The 19,330-nt window shown below is 39.8% G+C and overlaps 1 protein-coding gene across 1 annotated transcript; it reads left to right on the top strand.

The window, feature by feature from the left end:
- The first annotated feature begins 16,843 nt into the window (after positions 1-16,843).
- Positions 16,844-17,761, top strand: LOC147003397 (vomeronasal type-1 receptor 4-like). Its single transcript, XM_085840981.1, has one exon. It carries the CDS (start codon positions 16,844-16,846, stop codon positions 17,759-17,761), a length of 918 nt encoding a protein of 305 aa, XP_085697107.1.
- Positions 17,762-19,330: the final 1,569 nt, after the last annotated feature.

The raw sequence follows: 19,330 nt of genomic DNA, 5'->3' as shown, positions 1-19,330 counted from the left end.
CACACCTAAAAGCTCTAGAACAAAAGGAAGCAAATTGACCCAAGAGGAGTACACAGCAGGAAATAATCAAACTCAGGGCTGAAATCAACCAAGTGGAAAGAGAAGAACTATTCAAAGAATCAACCAAATGCTGGTTCTTTGAGAAAATCAAGAAGATAAACTCTTAGCCAGACTCACTAGAGGGCACAGGGACAGTGATAGAACCTAGTGGTGAGATGGCTCAGCGGTTAAGAGCACTGACTGCTCTTCCAATGGTCCCGAGTTCAAATCCCAGCAACCACATGGTGGCTCACAACCATTCGTAACGAGATCTGAAGCCCTCTTATGGTGTGTCTGAAGACAACTACATTGTACTTACATATAATAAATAAATAAATTTTAAAAAAAAGAACCTAGTGGGGAAATCCCCACTCAATTTCCTATTCAGCGTGCACCCAAAAAAAAAAAAAAAAATCACGAAGGACCATCTTGATGTAATTACATGAGGTCGTTTAATGATGGAGCTCCGGACCCACATGCATCCCACACAGGAGATAACAGATGTCAGCCACAAGGCTCAAAAGCTAGGGGTTTTATGGGGTAAGGGGCTTAGGGGTGTGGAATTCAGCATAGCGACACACTATTGGCTTATTCAAACATCAGCAGAAAAATTACATGGACGTGCAGGGTGTCAGAGTTCTGTGAGTTGTTGACTCAGTTCAGGTAGCCCTGTTATGTCCTCACATTCCTCTTTATCTTTAAGGTTAAGCTGTTCCCAGGAATGTTTTAACTATGGGGCATACCCAGGTTTGTTTTTCTTTTTTCTCAGCCCCAGGCAGCCTCTAGGCTCACAAACAACCAGCAATTTCTGAGTACATTATATGACGTACAGGTCTTGAAATTTCATCTTTCTTTCAACAGCATCCTAATTTTACAAAACCAGAAATGAAAAGGGAGACATAACAACAGATCCTGAAGAAATCCAAAACACCATCAGATCCTTCTACAAAAGCCTCTACTCAACAAAACAGGAAAACCTGGATGAAATGGACAAATTTCTAGTCAAATGCCAGGTCCCGAAGTTAAATCAGGATCAGATTAATGACCTAAACAGTCCTATATCCCCTAAAGAAATAGAAGCAGTCATTAATAGTCTCCCAACCAAAAAAAGCCCAGGAACAGATGGGTTTGGTGCAGAGTTCTATCAGTCCTTCAAAGAAGATCTAATTCCAGTTCTGCACAAACTATTACACAAAATAGAAACAGAAGGTACTCTACCCAATTCATTCTATGAAACAACACTTACTCTGATACCTAAACCACATAAAGACCCAATAATGATAGAGAACTTCAGACCATTTTCCCATATGAAAATCGATGCAAAAATCCTCAATAAAATTCTCGCCAACCGAATCCAAGCACACATCAAAACAATCATCCATCCTGACCAAGTAGGTTTCATTCCAGGGATGGTTTAAGATACGGAAATCCATCAACGTAATTCACTATATAAACAAACTCAAAGACAAAAACCACATGATCATCTCCTTAGATGCGGAAAAATCATTGGACAAGATCCAACACCCATTCATGATAAAAGTCTTGGAAAGATCAGGAATTCAAGGCCCATACCTAAACGTGATAAAAGCAATCTACAGCAAACCAGTAGCCAACATCAAAGTAAATGGTGAGAAGCTGGAAGCAATCCCACTAAAATCAGGGACTAGACAAGGCTGCCCACTTTCTCCCTACCTATTCAACATTGTACTTGAAGTCCCAGCCAGAGCAATTCGACAACAAAAGGAGATCAAGGGGATATTATCTCCACTGCCCACTGAGCAACATTAAGCTCTCATAGGACAGAATTTTTCCCCAGCCCCAATCTGAGAAGAGAGGGATGTCTTATTCCACTCTGAGACAGGAAGAGCATCATAGGACCCTATGTTCCTCAAGCCACAATGCACAACTCTTTGAAAGTTCATTTCACGAGTTCTGTGCTGGCCTTAGCTACTGGAACAGGCTGAGCTACTCAGACAAAACCAAGGAGGACATCTCAGAGACTCTGGCCAGACTGGCTTGGAGAGCTGGAATCACATCATCTTTCCTTGGCATCAATTCACTGGAATGTGGAACCCCTGGTGAGTCTGTGTCTCTGTCTCTGCATCTGTCTCTTCTTGTACCTGAACAACTTCCAGGCAGACAGGTCTCAATCTGCTTTCAGAAACTGGACACCAAGGTAATCATATAAAACTGAAGATGGTCTTAAGAGGCAAACACACACACACACACACACACACACACACACACACACACTAACATAACATTTAAAATCACACTTGATGGAAAGTGACACACAAAATTAAAAACCAACAAACAGCCAAGTGTGGTGACGCATGCCTTTAATCCCAGCACTGGAGAGGCAGAGGCAGGCGGATTTCTGAGTTTGAGGCCAGCCTGGTCTACAGAGTGAGTTCCAGGACAGCCAGGGCTATACAGAGAAACCCTGTCTCAAAAAAACAAGAAAAGAGAGAGAGAGAGAGAGAGAGAGAGACAGAGAGACAGAGAGAGACAGAGAGACAGAGAGAGACAGAGAGAGAGAGAGAGAGAGAGAGAGAGAGAGAGAGAGAGAGAGAGAAGGAAGGAAGGAAGGAAGGAAGGAAGGAAGGAAGGAAGGAAGGAAGGAAGGAAGGAAAGAAAGAAAGAAAGAAAGAAAGAAAGAAAGAAAGAAAGAAAGAAAGAAAGAAAGAAAGAAAGAAAGAAAGACCAACAAACGACCCTAACAAGAACAACAAAAATCCTTGAATGTGTTGCTTTTAGTAACAGACTCACAGAAGTATGCAAAGGGAACATACTCCACCTACGACAAGACAGAAATTGGTTTTTATTCCCTGAAATATGTACTCCGATGTCTGAAGCACACTTCCATTTTTATTCAGATTCGTGGTTCTTTCTACTTTTGTTGGTAGGAATAATATTGCTATGGTGGTTTTAGAGTTTACATTGTCTTGTGTGTAAATCAGATGGAATGGAACTCAGAGCAGAACCCATACTGTCTTTTACTTCCTGTAGATCATGCTGCCTCAGTTCATCCTTAGGTGCACTTTAATGCTGTTAGCATTTGTGGTTTACTCTGGGTCTCATATGTCTCAACAGGACACCTTTTACCAAAGATGACCTTGAGCAAGATCCTCACCTTCCTGTCTTGACATCAACAATGCAGAAATATCATTTTAGAGCCACTCTGCTCTGTCAAGTATCAAAAGTTCAAGTCCACTGTAGGGAAGAGTAAGTTCCATGCTGAGTGGTATCCTATATTTAAAAAGACATGCACATTTTAAATATGTGCATGGAATTTCAGATTTATGGCCTGTGTCTGGGGAGGTATGTGTTGGGTACAGTGTCACAGTGCAACAAAAGGACTCTGTGAAAAAAAGGCAGTGTTTTTGTGTCCCCTTAGGCCTGGTAGTCAAAAGAGGCAGATGTGGGAGTTTGCTGGTCTGATATCACTGACATACCCTGCCTCAAATATTAAGGTGGAAAAGCATTTGAATAATATTCCTGGTCTACATATTTGAGGACAAACAGACACATACAAGAAGAAACACACATATATACCTCACACTGTGGTCATGTATGTATGCATCATGAACAAATGAAGTCCTTATTTATAGCAGTATCTATAGTTTTCCAACTTGGTTATTATATTTTCCTCCTCAGTACAGACTAGCTAAACTTCATATTCATGTCATTTTTTTCTTTGCCAGTGATCATGGATTTATTTTCCCTGGTGACACAATATCAGGTCTTTCGTTTTATGAAGAAATATTTATTTATTTTATTTATATGAGGACACTCATATAAATTTTCTTCATAAAATGAAAGACCTGATATTTTGTCACCATAGGAATTGAATCCATAGGATGTGAGTCACCATGTGGATGCTAGGTATTGAACTCAGGACCTCTGGAAGAGCAGTCAGTGCTCTAAGCTGCTGAGCCATCTCTTGAGGACCCTATCAGGTCCTTCTACTGAGGAACCCTTTCTTTTTTTTCTCTCCCCTTGTTTTTACCCCAGGTTTCTGTATGCAGTCCAGGTAGCCAAGGACTGGTGATCCTCCTGCCCTCTGCCAGCTGAGGTAGGAGATGGGGCTTTGCATGTCTTAACTGTTAGTTAGTTTGTTTGTTTATGTATGGAACTGCAAATGGCCTTGAGTTTTGAATTCTGTGTCTCCCCTAACAAATGTAGGGATTACAGAATTTCCTTCAAATCCTAGTTTATCTGGTTCTGGGGAAGAAACTCAAGGCTTCCTGCATGCTGAGCAAGTGCAGTTTGACCTGAGGAGTCACTCTGTAGATCAGGCTAACCTGGGACTCACTGTGTAGCTGGGGAGGACCTCGAATTCTTAATCCTCCTTCCTCCACAGTCCTTTTGCTGATTTACATGCCTATACCAATGACACTGTTTTCTTGTTCTCTCTCTCTCTCTCTCTCTCTCTCTCTCTCTCTCTCTCTCTCTCTCTCTCTCTCTCTCTCTCTCTCTCTCTCTCCTCCCCTCCCGTCCCCTCTCCTCTCCTCTCCTCTCCTCTCCTCTCCTCTCCTGTCCTCTCCTCTCCTCTCCCTTTCTTTCTCCCTCCCTTCCTTCCTTCCTTCCTTCCTTCCTTCCTTCCTTCCTTCCTTCCTTCCTTCCTTCCTTCCTTCCTTCCTTCCTTCTTTCCTGGATGACTTCTTTTTCCTACTGAGAATATTTGCAAGTACTACCAACATGAGCTGTACCTGGACTTCCCTCCTCTGAAGCTGGTAAGCTGTAAGATGGTTGGGGGGTGGGGAAGGAGGCTGTCCCAGTCCCATGACATCTTAACCAAGCTCAGATCACCATGCAGCAGTTTTCAATCTCTGTGTAGCCAGTTGGCTTTGCACATGTCTCTGACTAGCAGTCCTTGAGCTGACCTCATTTAACTTCTCTGTGCATCAGGGTGGACAGAACAGGAGGTACAAGCCACTACAAGCCTGAGCCAAAACATGCAGCTGAGGAAAATTGTCAGATGGAGCTTCATGCCCACTATTTAAAGGTTTAATCCCCTCACCCCTTGGGCAATAACACCTGACTCACATTTAGCCAGTTCTAAGGAGTTTGTTGATTTTAATTAAGACCAGATATCAGAGCTAGAGTGATGGAGTATGCATGTCATTTTAGGACTCTGGATGCTTAGTAGACAAGAGATTAGCCTTAAATTAAAAGCTAGCCTGGAATGTATAGTTAGCAATAATCTAGCTTTTGTGACCATGTGAATCTTTAAAAACAACAACAACCAGATTAGTGCTATAGCTCAGTGTGCCTAGCATGCAGGAGTTCCTGCATTTTTGGCCAGCATCAAATCAAATGAGGTGGTTTATGGCCAGGAACACATGATTAAGGGGTAGAAACATGTAAACCAGGCACTCAAGGTCATCCTCCACACAGAGAGTTTGAGGCCAGTCTAGAAGGCATGACACTCTATTTAAAAATAAATATCATCCCACCCACCCCTCCCCCAAATCTTAATGCCCAAATTTGAGAAAAGTGAATTGGTAGCAAAAACAACCACATATTCCCTGTGAATCAGAACTCTCTTCGGTTACAGATAAGAAAACTGGGCATCCACACGCACAGTAATTGTTTCCTGTAACTTATATCTGGAATTGTCAAAGGATTCAGTACTGTCCCCTGGGCACAGTACTGCAGAGCTGTGAAGTACTTCTGGCTGTCCCTGTGGGAGGCATTGAAGATCAGTGAGTCCAGTGCTCCAGGCTCGCTCCTGTCTGTGTAGCTGAGTCGTCAGTGATCCCTGATAGTTCCTTGGCAGGAAATCAGGAGGACATGGGACCCCAACATTTGCCAATAATTATGGCAGGAAGGCTGCTATCTTTGCAAAACTCACAAACACATGTTTTGCTGCCCATTTGTGGTGACTGTATTCTGCCACCATGTCAGTGCTCCTGATTTGCTGGGGTCCCCGCTTCAAATCACATTGTCAAGCAAGGTGTGGGGGGGAGCTTGAATTGGTACACCAATCTAACATGATTTTGTCCTTCCTTTTTCTCATGCATAACAAAATAAAGGATCAAATTAGCTTTCTTCTGTGGGCTGCCCAAGGAATGTCACCTGAAGAAGTTGCATAGACACACTGCTGTTCTGGGCCCTCCAGTCTATTATGAGAGTTGGCTGTGCTGAAAGCCAAGTATGTGACATCTACAGCCTCCATGAGATTCAGCAGCATAAGACATCAGCTGAGTTGATGATTCTGTCCATACAGGTGACTGCTTCCCATGGGAGAACCAAGTTTATTTTCCAGAATGCAAGGGGAATAGCCATCATGCTAGCTGCAGCGTGCCACCATGCACATTGAGGTGGAGACAGATAAACTTCCTTTTTTTTGAGGCAGGATTTCTCTATTTATCCCTGACTATTCTAGAAATCACTTTGCAGATCCAGCCTTCCTAGAACTCACTGGGCTCCCTCTCTTACTCCTGCTGATTAAAGGCATGTGCAACCATCATCTAGTTAGAGAGGTACATTTATTTAAATCTCCTTGATGGCCCTAGAAAGCCTGTGCCCAAATGTCAAGTTGTTCAGCATGTGTGAATTGACATTTCAGACTGAATTCCCTAGGTATACATACACCATACACATAATGTTGAGCATACAATTTTATGTACACAGAACACACATGTAAATATATACAAGTTAAACATACCATGGGTGTATGTATGTGCACACACTCTAAATATCATGATAAAGAAGTCCACAGTCAACTTTAGCTCCACAAAGCACTTCAGAAGGCCTGACCTCCTTTATTCAGGTGTATACTCATTGGAAAGATGGAGAAGAACCATGCATGGTGATAATGGTTAAAACTCCTGGGTGAATATAGGGGAATGCCAGGGCCAAAAGAATGGGAATGGGTGGGTAGGGAAGTGGGGGGCAGTATGGGGGACTTTTGGGATAGCATTGGAAATGTAATTGAGGAAAACATGTAATAAAAAATATTAAAAATTAAAAAAAAAACTCCTGGGTGTTCTTCAATGGATGCTGGATGGCTGGCAGACCCAAAAAGGCCATGTTTTGGGGGAATTTTATGACTCCTGAGTACATTTCAATTGATTGGCTGACAAAGTGATCCCAGCTTTGTTAGCACTGTGTGTCACCTGGATGCCTCACTTCCATACAGCATAGTCAAAGGCACCTCTCAGAAGTTGAGGCAGATAAATGCCCCCTGCCCCCGCACTGGGAGAAATGAAGGCCACCTGGATCAGTTTTAACATTAACCTCCCTCATCACTTAATCCTTGCAATATGTCTTCTATATTGGAAATAAAATAACATTGTTGAATGGGCTTTTTGCTATATTGTTGTGGAACTTAGTCATATCACGCACCCAATCCTACTCATCTCCTCCTCCCCTAAGGCCGTCTCTTCACCCTGGAAACCTTCCTCTGCAAAAGAGAAATAAAATCCCATGGGAGATGGAGCTCATCAAAATGTGTCTATTTTGTTCACACTTCTTGGCTTTTAAGTGTTCAGTGACATGACTTGTTAGTCTGGTATAAAGCCTTGGACTTCTGCTTCGGGAACCCCACTGAAACTCCTCTTGAATATGCTGCTGTTGCCCTGAGTCATGGAGATCCTGTAGTTTTGTATTTATAGAACCAGCCCCTTCATGCATTCCCATATTTCATTGATGGGGTAGATTTTGGGCTACTTTGAAAATCCTGGATCAGAGACTGAGAGATATAAGAAAGGGTCAGCCTGTGGGCTCCAATGCTCTCATGCCCTTGGGGCCAGCTCACCTGCATCCCACACAAGCAGTGCCAGCTCTACCCTGCAGCCCAGGGAATGTACAGGAACTGCTTTCTCAAGTCCTACATCCAGGTAGGGACATGGCCACATCTCCTGCTCATGAACTTGAGGCCAAATAAGATCATACTTATCTCCATAGATCATAAGGTTGTTAGGAGGGTGTCTCTAATACATGCCTGTGCTCAGTAGACAAGAAACAGGTCTGACTCACCTACAACCCCTATATCCAGGGCAACTGCCACAGTGGTCAGAGGCAATCTGAATGCTGATGCAGCATCAAAGGTCACCATACCTAACCCTATGCTAACACTGGCCCTTAGACTGACAGATCCAGGCAAACCTCTCTACCAGAAGAACCTAAATATTCTAGTGAAGATATTGCTTACATAAAAGCAAACTGGAGATGCCTCACACATCTTGTCATAAGAGACTCACTGAAGATAGTAAATTGATCCTGCCTGAGGAGTTTGCTAAGAAATTGCTCCAACATTTCCACCAGACTATCCATCTGGGAACCAAAAAAAAAAATCATATTCTCATGCAGATTTAAAGATTATACACAGAAATCCTTTAGTAAAATAAATTGCCTCAAATAGCTTTTTCTGCCAATTTACTAATGGGGGTCACCAATACAAAGAGGCTTCAAACAGAGAGGTACCAGACCAGATGCCCATTTTGAAATAAACTTCATTTTGCTGAATCCAGGCACATATGATATAGATATTTATTGGTATTTGTAGATACTTTTTCAGTGCTTTCCCCGTGAAACATGAGAAGGCACAAACTGGTCAAAAAGATAATAGAAGGTTAGTAACCCTTCAGGTACCCAACTCCACCTACAGCCAATCAGGATCCAGATCAGACCTTCAGTAGCTTCAATCCTGACAAGCAGGTACAAGTCACAACCTTGCTTTGCTCCTTATTTCAAGGACACTCTTAAGCTGCTGATAAATTCATCTTGTGACAATATGTTGGGATTACAAGGTTTCTCAAAACCCTTGCATGGTGGGGGTTAGGGGTTAGTTGATTAAGTTTCTGCTATAAAAGCATTAGGACCTGAGTTCAGATCAATTGTAAAGAGTTGAGGGTGGCGGTTGGAGAGATAGATAGTTTCCTGATAAGTACTTTAGCTTTTTTGCAGAGAACTGAAGTTTGATTCCTGGTACCAACATGGCAGCTGACAACCATTTATGACACCAAGTAAAGGGCATATGTTGCCATTTTCTTGTCTCTACAGGTACTACATATATGTGATAGACATTAAGGCAAACTGTCCAACACACACACACACAGAGAGAGAGAGAGAGAGAGAGAGAGAGAGAGAGAGAGAGAGAGAGAGAGAGAGAGAGAGAGAGAGAGAGAGAGAGAGAGAGAGCTAGCTGTCACTTTTTAACAAGATTTGTCATTTTACTTGCATTTCTGGAAAATGCCTCCTGCCTTCTAGTAAAATTGTGAAATTTCCCAAATTTTAATGGTGTTTAGGGTCAGCAAAATCATGGAATTCAAGGACTAGAAGAAGATAACATTTGAGTTGCTAAATTTGGATATGCTCTAGCTTGACTCCTCCCCTGTTCTTTTGCTCTGTCTTGTGCTTTGAGACAGTTTCTTGTAGCCCATTCTGGACTCTGGCTTGCTGTATAGCCAGGGCAGACTTTGATTTCCTGCTCCCAACTCTCAAGTTCTCTACCATGCCCAGTTTTATCTCCTTGACAACCTCTGGGGAGAGCTTGCTATCTTTCCAAACAGACGTTTTACGTTTGTAAACCTGCTTGAACATTCTTCTGGAGAATGAAATTAAAACTAGGATGGCCCCTGCTTGTCTTCAGGCTCAGGGTTCAAGGGGTGGGGAGAGGTCTCACTTCCTTCTTGTTAACTGAGGCAGCTTCCAGAGAGCTAACTTTGCACGGGGCCCTTCTGGAACTTGCTCCCCTCCTGGCTGTCCTTTGCATGTGATCACTGCTATGGGAAGGAGCCTAGGCTGAGATCAGAGCAGGTGACCTGTATGGTGAAACAAGAAATATCATGAATATCTCTATAGGGCAAATGGTAGATAATATGAGGAGACACTGCGTTGATGGATAATTTAGAAGACACTTAAATCCTATTATCCTGCAAAACTGATTATTCAGTGTGTTCTTGTTGTGGGACTCCTAACAATATTAATGGGAGTGTCTCTGACTCTTGACTTTGGGGAACATTTTCCTCCTACTGGTTTGCATCATCCAACCTTAATCTTAAGGGAGATGCATAACCTTATTGAAAAAATACATGCCATGTTTGGTTGTGGGCCTCCCTATTTTTAAATAGAAAATGACAAGTGGACCTGGGAAGGGCAAAGGTTGTAGGGTGGGACTAAGAGGAAACTAGAGAGGAAAATATGGTCATAATGTAAGATATGAGAGGAGAATATTCGAAAAATGAAGAGAGGTGAATATTGCTCTATAATTGGAAATAAAACATACAAGCATACTCTTTCCAAGTTATGAAAATCTGAGTGAGTTATAAAAGGAATGTAAACGGTGAGATGAGGATATGATGTCTGTGATCTTTAAGTCTGTAAGATCAAATGTCAATATATTAAAACCAATGGAGTTCTATCAAAAGATTGATCTGCCCTTGACAATATCAGGAAGTGGCATGAAATAACACAATGTTTGTCTGATCAGTGTTTATTGAAACCTATTTGGCTCACCACAGTCAAAAAATACCAGAGTTGGCTATAGAGACGGCTCAGCAGTCAGAAACTTTGCTTTAGGGTTGGAGCAATGGGTCAATTGAAAAAAGTACTGTCTACTCTTCCATAGAACCTAGGTTCAATTTCCAGCACCCACATGACTGCACACTGGAACTCCAGTTCAAGAGGATCTGACAACACACATGCAGACAAAATTCCAATGCATAGAAAATAAAAACACATACATCATTTCAAATAAGAAATTGAAAGAAAATCTAAAATTTCCTTTTTCAAAAAGGCACTTGATGCTCAGAAACATAGGTTTTTTATTCCCTTCAGTTCCAGAGAATCCAATGCCAACCTCTGACCTCTGAGGGTAGCAGACATGTTTTAGTTCACATAGTTACATTCATGGAAATCTTCATACATGGAATCATAGATTTATTGTTATTAAGAGAAATCCTACATATGATTAAACAATATAAAATACCATAATGAACAAGAGAGGGATGAAGGATGACCTGACATTAGCTGAGGATGGAGAAAGGGAGGGGAGGTTACTTTTCTTTCTGTTATGAGTGACTCTCTGCCCATGGTCTGGTGCATAACAAGGCCCCCATAACTCTATAGAAAGCACTCATGGAGTCACAGGGTAATTTTTCAAAAGAAGACATGAAGTTAGAAACAGAGCCTGAGGGAAAAAACACAGGACCTGCACATGTCTACATCAGACCCTCTGTATCTATATTATAGCTTAGAATTTAGTGTTTAGGGGATTTGTGAATATCTAAACAAGTGGATCTCTCACTCTAGCCCCTTATCTTGGACCCTTTTCTTTTGTTTGTCAGTCTTGTACAATTTTGATGTGTTAGTTTTTATTTTATCTTATTATATTTTATTTTATGATTTTTACTGGTGTTGTTAATGTTTTGAGTTTTACTATTATCCCTTAGAAGCCTGTTTGTTTCCTAATGAAAGGGAGAAAGGGAATAGATCTGGTTAGGAGGTAAAATGTTTAGAAACTAAGAGGAAATGAAGTAGAAGACATTATAGACGCCATATACTGTATGTGGAAAAATCTATTTTTAATAAAAATAGAGGATGTGAAGCATAATGAGAGATATATTGAAGAGAGTAGAGAAATGGCAGAAAATGAGTGGTGTATGTACAATTTATATTCATTGTTATATATGAAAGCTTTTTTTAAGTATAGGAAACAAAACTTGTATATTACTCCTCAACTTTATGAGGAAGAACCTTGCTGTGCAGCAGTGCCTGGAATCATAACATTTACTAAGAACAAGTTTCAAGTTTCAAACATGAGATGACCTTTCACCATACATTTCAAATGCTTGGATTTCAGGCATGTGGTATTTCATGATTTTCTATACTTCTACTCTCTCAGCCCTAACCACACAATGTTTGGTTTTCTTTTGTTCCATCAAATCCATTCCTCTTCAGAATATGACCTTCTCCACAATGTGGCTAACCTGTCAGGCATTAAATCATTTTAAAACTGTATCTCTTTATCATCAATTATCACTAACATCCTGCTCCAAATAGTGATGTGATTGTGCCCACCTTCATCACTCCATGCTGGAATTCTGTTAGTGTCTTACTTCATTTCACTTTCCCCCAAAATCACCATGAATAAAACAACCAAGGAAGAAAGAGTTTACTTGGTTTGCAGGTAACATCAATCACCAGGAGACACCAAGGTATGAAGTCAGGGCAGGAACCTGAATTCAGCAACTGAAGCAGGAAAAGAAGATCAGCTTATTGGTTTGTTCCCCAGGATTTGCTCAGCCTATTATCATAAAAAACACAGAACACCTTTCCAGGCTGAGCACTTCCCCATGGGCATAGGAACTATCATATCAAGTATTATAAAGAAATGCACTACAGACTTGATGACAGGTAAATTGAAGAAAGCATTTCCCCAATTGAGGTTAGTCTACCCAGAAAACTCTATCTTCTATTCTATTGACAAAGAACTAACAATATTGGTTGGGCTTATTTTGTACAAGTCTTCTGAATTCTTTTGCAATCCTCATTGGTGAGTATCTCTGTTCCTCCCCTGTTGTGTCCAGAAAACATTGTTTCATTGATATTATCAACTACTCCTGGCTCTAAAATTTTGCTCACCCCAAATTCTATGAAGATCCTTAAGGCTTGGTGGGAGAGCTATGACATATCCATTCTAGGTCTGAGAGCATACCAAACTCATGTCACTCACAATGACACCCTGAGAGTTCCTGTGTTAATGAACATCCTAGAAGCTTCTCTGATGAGGGCTGAGAGATGCATTGATCAACAGGTGTAGCAATAAGTCATCAAGAAATGTTTCCATTCTCTGTCCTTTAAGGAAAGCTTTAGGATTGGATTCCCTGCTAGGACTTATCTGTCCACAGACAATAAAAACAGTGCTGTTTATGAGTTCTAGCTCACAGAAAGGGACTTAGTTTAAATAAGAAAGTAGATTGTTTCCCCCATAACATTTATATCACTCTTGAATCAATGGGTATGACTTGATGATTCACATCAGTAATTGCTGTACCTGGCAGAGTTCACAAAATGATGGAAATTCTGACCACTTTCCTTCTCCAGTACTGTGTGTCACGCCTTTTTATTTTCAATTTTTTTATTAGATATTTTCTTCATTTACATTTCAAATGTTATGCCGAAAGTCCCCTATACCCTCCCCGTGCCCTGCTCCCCTACCCAAGAACTCCCACTTCTTGGCCCTAGCATTCCCTGTACTGGGGCATTTAAAGTTTGCAATACCAAGGGGCATCTCTTCCCATTGATGGCACGCCTTTTAAGAAAGGTTTCCCCATAACTTTTTCAGCCTCCTTTGTTATATCACTTGTAGACACATAGGTGGCATAAAAATCTTCAAAGTAAGTTCCAATTTTATTTCTGCATGTTCTGTGTGTCTACTATATGGTGTCTTCAGCCACCTAGTTTTGGAGAATTTTCAGCACTATTAGTAATAGCCTGTGATGTTTAGGGGTTGGGTAGATAGTGCTTTGGGAATTTATTGGCAAGCACCTAGTAAAGGAAGTCACATAAACCTAGAATTGAAGTTTGTTTACATTATTCATCATAAGATGTCTACCTGGGAGACTATTCACCTAATATAGTACAGGTTTATTAAAACTTCTCTGAAATATGCAATTACAGGATGACTCAAAAGCACTATTTTTCTCCAGTTTTTCAAAATATACTTAGAGTTAGTTATTCCTTTCCTTATTTCCTCATCTACCTTCCATCCTACACACCCAAATTCATTTTATTTTATTTTTAATATTTTATTTTATTTTGGTTTTTCAAGACAGGGTTTCTCTGTAATAGCCCTGGCTGTCCTGGAACTCACTTTGTAGACCAGGATGGCCTCGAACTCAGAAGTCCGCTTACCTCTGCCTCCGGAGTGCTGGGATCAAAGGTGTGCGCTACCACGCCCGGCCTTTATTTTTTTATTTTTTTTATTTTTTTTTTTAAGATTTATTTATTTATTATATGTAAGTACACTGTAGCTGTCTTCAGACACTCCAGAAGAGGGCGCCAGATCTCATTGCGGATGGTTGTGAGCCACCATGTGGTTGCTGGGATTTGAACTCTGGACCTTCGGAAGAGCAGTCGGGTGCTATTACCCACTGAGCCATCTCACCATCCCCCACACCCAAATTTAACAATTCATGTTCTATTACCATCCTTTAATCCTTTATAACACTGTATTCTAAAGTCTATTTTTCAACATGCTATGACTCTTACAAATTCCTGACATTTAGATTATTCCATTATATATACATTCATGTATGAGGGTAATAACCTGTATGTAATTGTAAATTAGCCAACATATATTTCACAGTTGAAATCATGGATGTTTGCTTGAGCCAGACAAACATATGGTATCTGAGAGATAAATGACAAGTTATTTCCACATATATCCCTTCTACATTCTGTAATTTTCATTAGTAAAAATGTTGTGCAATGATATCTTGTTCTCAAACATCCTAATATATGTACTTAAACTGTGCCTACAACAATCTTGCTGCAGGTGTGAATATCAATAAACATTTAGAATGTACACTTCTTACATTTACAACCTGAGGTTTTACTTTTCATCACTAATATTCAAAGCTAAGTCCCTAGTTTCTATAATACCTAGAGCATAAATGAGTGTGGTTGTTTCTATTAATTTCTAAATAATTGCTCCATCCATATATCACTTGTTTGTCCAGGATTCCCGCTTTACAAAGCAGATTCTCTTGATACTAGCAAAGTATATTAGGCTTCTAACAGGGATTCATGAGTATATCAGAAAACAAGTAACAATCTACCTGAAAACAAGTGGTTATGGAATAACCCCAGGATTCAGGAGGGAAAGGCCAGCTTCAGTTAATAAATTTGTCATAAATATGTGTCCTGGGACAAATTAGGAAAAGTTGGAATGAAGCAACTTCCTGGGAAATTACAGAATCTGACTGACACATTGCCAGTTTTCTGGGAGGACTTGGTGTCAGCATAATTTTGCAAGACTGAAATAGTGGTGATAAAGCACTCCATAGAAATGTGCATAATGAGTTCCTTGTTCTACTCTTGAGTGCCCAAATTCACATCTGATCGCAAGATCAATTCAGAACTTATGTTTTCCCAAAAGAAGCATGAAAACTCTTCCCTAACTTCTGCTCAGGTGCTCATTGACATCTCACAAACTAGACATCATCGTTAAGCATCAGAAAGTAAAAGTGGAAATTTGCTCTGGGGATAAATGATTTTTCCTTCGTTGGAGATATCCCAAAGACACCATGCAGACAAATACACTTACACCACAGATGACACAATAATAAACTCATGGAAGGATGTCATATCCAGGAACCCTACTATTTTATGAGAGTGGAAACCTGGACTTCGTTGGGTTACCTTCACAGCATTGAATAGAGATTAAAACTCATTCTGAATTTACTCTCATTCTTTCTCAGGCAAAGAATCACACAGAGAACTTCTTCAATGTAAAAGGTACTACAAGATATACTTCTATACAAGCTTATGTTCCTGAGCTGGATGTCAGATGAGCATCTTCATCCTGTGTCTCAGAAGGTGGGATTCTTGCAACCATAGGCTTCTTAGAATTCTCTTCTCCCTTCTTCAGTGTACATTGTCTTCTAAAGTCAATATGAATCATTAATTCCTTTTGAAGACTGAAGTTTAACTGAAATAGGTTAATATTTTGCTTGCATCAAAGAAATGTCTGTTTTCTGGATTTGCTCTTAGCAGAAAACAGCATTCAATGTAACATCTGTATGTGAGATGTTGATTTTATTTGGTAGATGAAGGCCTCTGTGCTCCTTTAGAAAAACATACAAACATGTAAAAAGAAGAGACTAAGCATCAGCTTGCAAAGGGAAAATAATGATTGTCTTAATAACTTTGGAGGGAAGATGGAGATGATGCAGGTAAGACTCTGTCACCTGAGTCTTTTTAAAACAAAAATTAAAACTGGGAAAAATATGAATAAATTAAACTCCTTAGCGAGTGGAGTTTTTCACATGGAGGCTAAATAGGTAAATATATGTTCCTCTGTGTAATAGAAACACAGGTGGATTTGTCAGAAATATTTTCTATTTTATAATGTGGATAAGGAGTATGAAAATTCCTCAAAAGCCAACAACTTAATTTTCTACATCTGAGTTCAGTTACAAAACCTTATTGATTATGTAATCACATATTTATTAACATACTCTTTGTTTTTAACATGTTATGATAATATGAGGAAATTTTATTAATTATTTTCAGGTGCATTTTCTTTTTTATCATTAAGTTGTTTCATTGATTAAGATACATTCCATTTGCAGCCTCCTCTCTCTCCCAATTATATTGAATTCTGATGAAAAAATCTGACGGACTCTTTAATTTATCATTGATTAAGTGATTTTATTGATTAAGTTACATCCCATTTGCAGCATCCCCTCCTTCCTTGTATTGAACTCTGATGATGGAATCACATACACGAACGAGCCTCTTTCCTGTCTTTATCCATATGCAAAGACCATGGTGTGTCAAAATCTGTATTATTGTGAAGGTTATTCACCTACTTGATCATAAAGATGTAGGTGCAATACAAAATGTATCTTGATGCAGGAGTTATTCAATAAGTAAAAAATATTATTCTGAGTTACTGCCCATGCATTGTTCTCCAGGCAAAGTTCCTGTATTGTGATAGAATAGTGTCTCACTTATCAAGAGAAGAAATTATCCCAAATCAATTGATGAGCTTGGACAATAGAACAGACTCCTGAGGATAGCAGTGTCCTGCCTAATCATCACTCCAGGGTTGAATAAAGCCCTCTCCATGTCTGCTCATGGTAAATCCCTGAAAACCACTGAGGAAGTGGCTCTTCAGATTCTCTTGCTTTGCCAGTTTGGGGTTGGGATTGTTGCCAATGTATTTCTCTTTGTCCATAATTTCTTTCCAATCCTGACTGGTTCTAAACAGAGGCCCAGACAGGTGATTTTAAGCCACATAGCTGTGGCCAATGCCTTGATTCTCTTCATCACTACATTTCCAAACAACATGATGGCTTTTGCTCCAAGAAGTCCTCAAAATGACCTCAAATGTAAATTGGAATTCTTCATCCGCATGGTGGCAAGAAGCACAGGCTTATGTTCCACCTGTGTCCTGAGTATCCATCAGTTTCTCACTCTTGTTCCTGTTAATAGAGGTAAAATTATACTCAGAGCAAGTGTCCCAAATTTGGTGAGTTATTCTTGTTATAGTTGTTGGCTCTTCAGTGTCTTAAATAACATCTACATTCCAATTAAGGTCACTGGTCCACAGATAACAGACAATAAAAATGACTCCAAAAGCAAGTTGTTCTGTTCCACTTCTGGATTCAGTGTAGGCATTATCTTCTTGCTGTATACCCATGATGCCACGTTCATGAGCATCATGGTCTGGACCAGTGTCTCCATGGTACTTCTCCTCCATAGGCATCGCCAGCGAATGCAGCACATCCTCACTCCCAATCAGAACCCCAGAGGCCAAGCTGAGACCAGAGCAACCCATACTATCCTGATGCTGGTGGTCACATTTGTTAGCTTTTATCTTCTAAATTTTATTTGTATCATCTTTTACACCTTTTTTATATATTCTCACCAATTCCTGAGGCATTGCAGTGAAGTTCTGGCTGTAGGTTTCCCTACGATTTCTCCCTTACTGTTGATCTTCAGAGACTCTAAGGGTCCTTGTTCTGTGTTCTTCAACTGTTGAAAGCCAGAGTCACTAAAAATGCTGAGCACAGAAGACAGCTTTACTAACACCATTAAATACTTTATTTCATAAATATGTTTTGAAAATCTTGTGTGAACAAGGTATGGTGCTTACTGCTATAATTGTAACAGAGTAAGGTTACAATAATTTCTTGATGTGAAAATATTTCTGGTTGGAAAATGACTGAAACAGTGAATTATTCACCACCCTCCATTCTCTTGTATATAACTGCACTTTGCTGCAAGCTGCTCTAAAACAAGTGAAACCCATTTTTCCTAAAAAGTTTAATGTGTTTTAAGGTCCTGATCAAAATATTACTCTCTTCTCCTTTTAACTTAACACATTAACTTTAGATAACAACAGAATCCCTCCATAGTTCTACATCTGAACAAATAAGGATGTATTGTTATAACTAAATTTTTCAAAGATGAAATGCTTGTTAATATTTCATATATTACATTTAATTTCATTTTAGTTAGGAGAAATATGCTTTGCTATCTTGGACTACACTCTGGTGAAAGTCAACCATTGAACAGCATCACTTCATGCTCTCTCGAGAAGTGCAAGCTGCTCACTACATCAAGAGTAAAGAGAAAAGTAGGCAAAAGCAGCTCACGCTCAGGAGCCTTAAGAGGTTTAAAGTCTCAGGACCACGGAGGATACCAGGATCCACACTGGACATCTTCTCCTGAAAGGTCTTGGCAATGTCTTCACTCTGGGTCACGGTGAAATTGTTTTTCCAATCAGAAACACCTACACATCTGATAGGAGAAAAGAGGTATCAGAACAATGTGGAGGCAAAGTTGTCACTCTGTCTGTCAGTGGCTTACTCAGTCAGAAAATTATTTTCTTAGATTAGAATCAAGCAGTAAACCTTATTTTTGCTACCAGAGAATGTCCAAAGGTGGCAGAGCTCACAGGATAAGTATCTGGAGTGGTTATAGCAGTCAGTATAATGAAACCCAAAATCTGACATGCTAATTACATCTGTGAGTAAAGTATTTTAGCATTTTTATGTGTATTGGATGTGTATGTATTTATGGGGATTTCCCTCCCCTTAAGAAAAATAGGTGTACTTTTTGGATAGCATTGAAAATGTAATTGAGGAAAATACCTAATAAAAAAAAGAAAAAAAAAAAAGAAAAATAGGTGTCACAGATTGGAAAAAAATCTTCACTAACCCCACATGCAATAGAAGGCTAATATGCTAAATATATAAAGAATTCAAGAAGCTAACCTCCAAAAACCCAAACACAACAATCAAAAATGGGGTATAGAACTAAAAAGAGAATTCACAAAAGGGAAATCTCAAATGACTGAGAAACACTTAAAGAAATGTTGAAAAGCCCTACTGGTCAGAGAAATGCTTAACAAAGGACAATGAGATTCCACCTTATACAAATCAGTGTGGCTAAGATCAAAACTCAGGAGACAAAACATGTTTGCAAAATGTGGAGAAAGAGAAACACTTCCCTATTGCTGGTGGGATTGCAAACTGGTACAACCACTCTAGAAATCAGTCTGGAGATTCCTCAGAAAACTGGAAATAGTCTGCCTGAAGACCCTGCT

Source organism: Mus caroli, unplaced genomic scaffold (assembly GCF_978045245.1).
Source record: "Mus caroli unplaced genomic scaffold, Mus_caroli_1 scaffold_8, whole genome shotgun sequence".
Lineage (NCBI taxonomy): Eukaryota > Metazoa > Chordata > Mammalia > Rodentia > Muridae > Mus > Mus caroli.
The sequence above is the reverse complement of the archived record's forward strand: the minus strand, read 5'-3'. Positions and strand labels throughout refer to the sequence as shown.

What these genes read in the sequence shown, in the direction of transcription:
- LOC147003397 (XM_085840981.1), top strand. Translation starts at nt 16,844, where the DNA reads ATGTCTGCTCATGGTAAATCCCTGAAAACCACTGAGGAAGTGGCTCTT.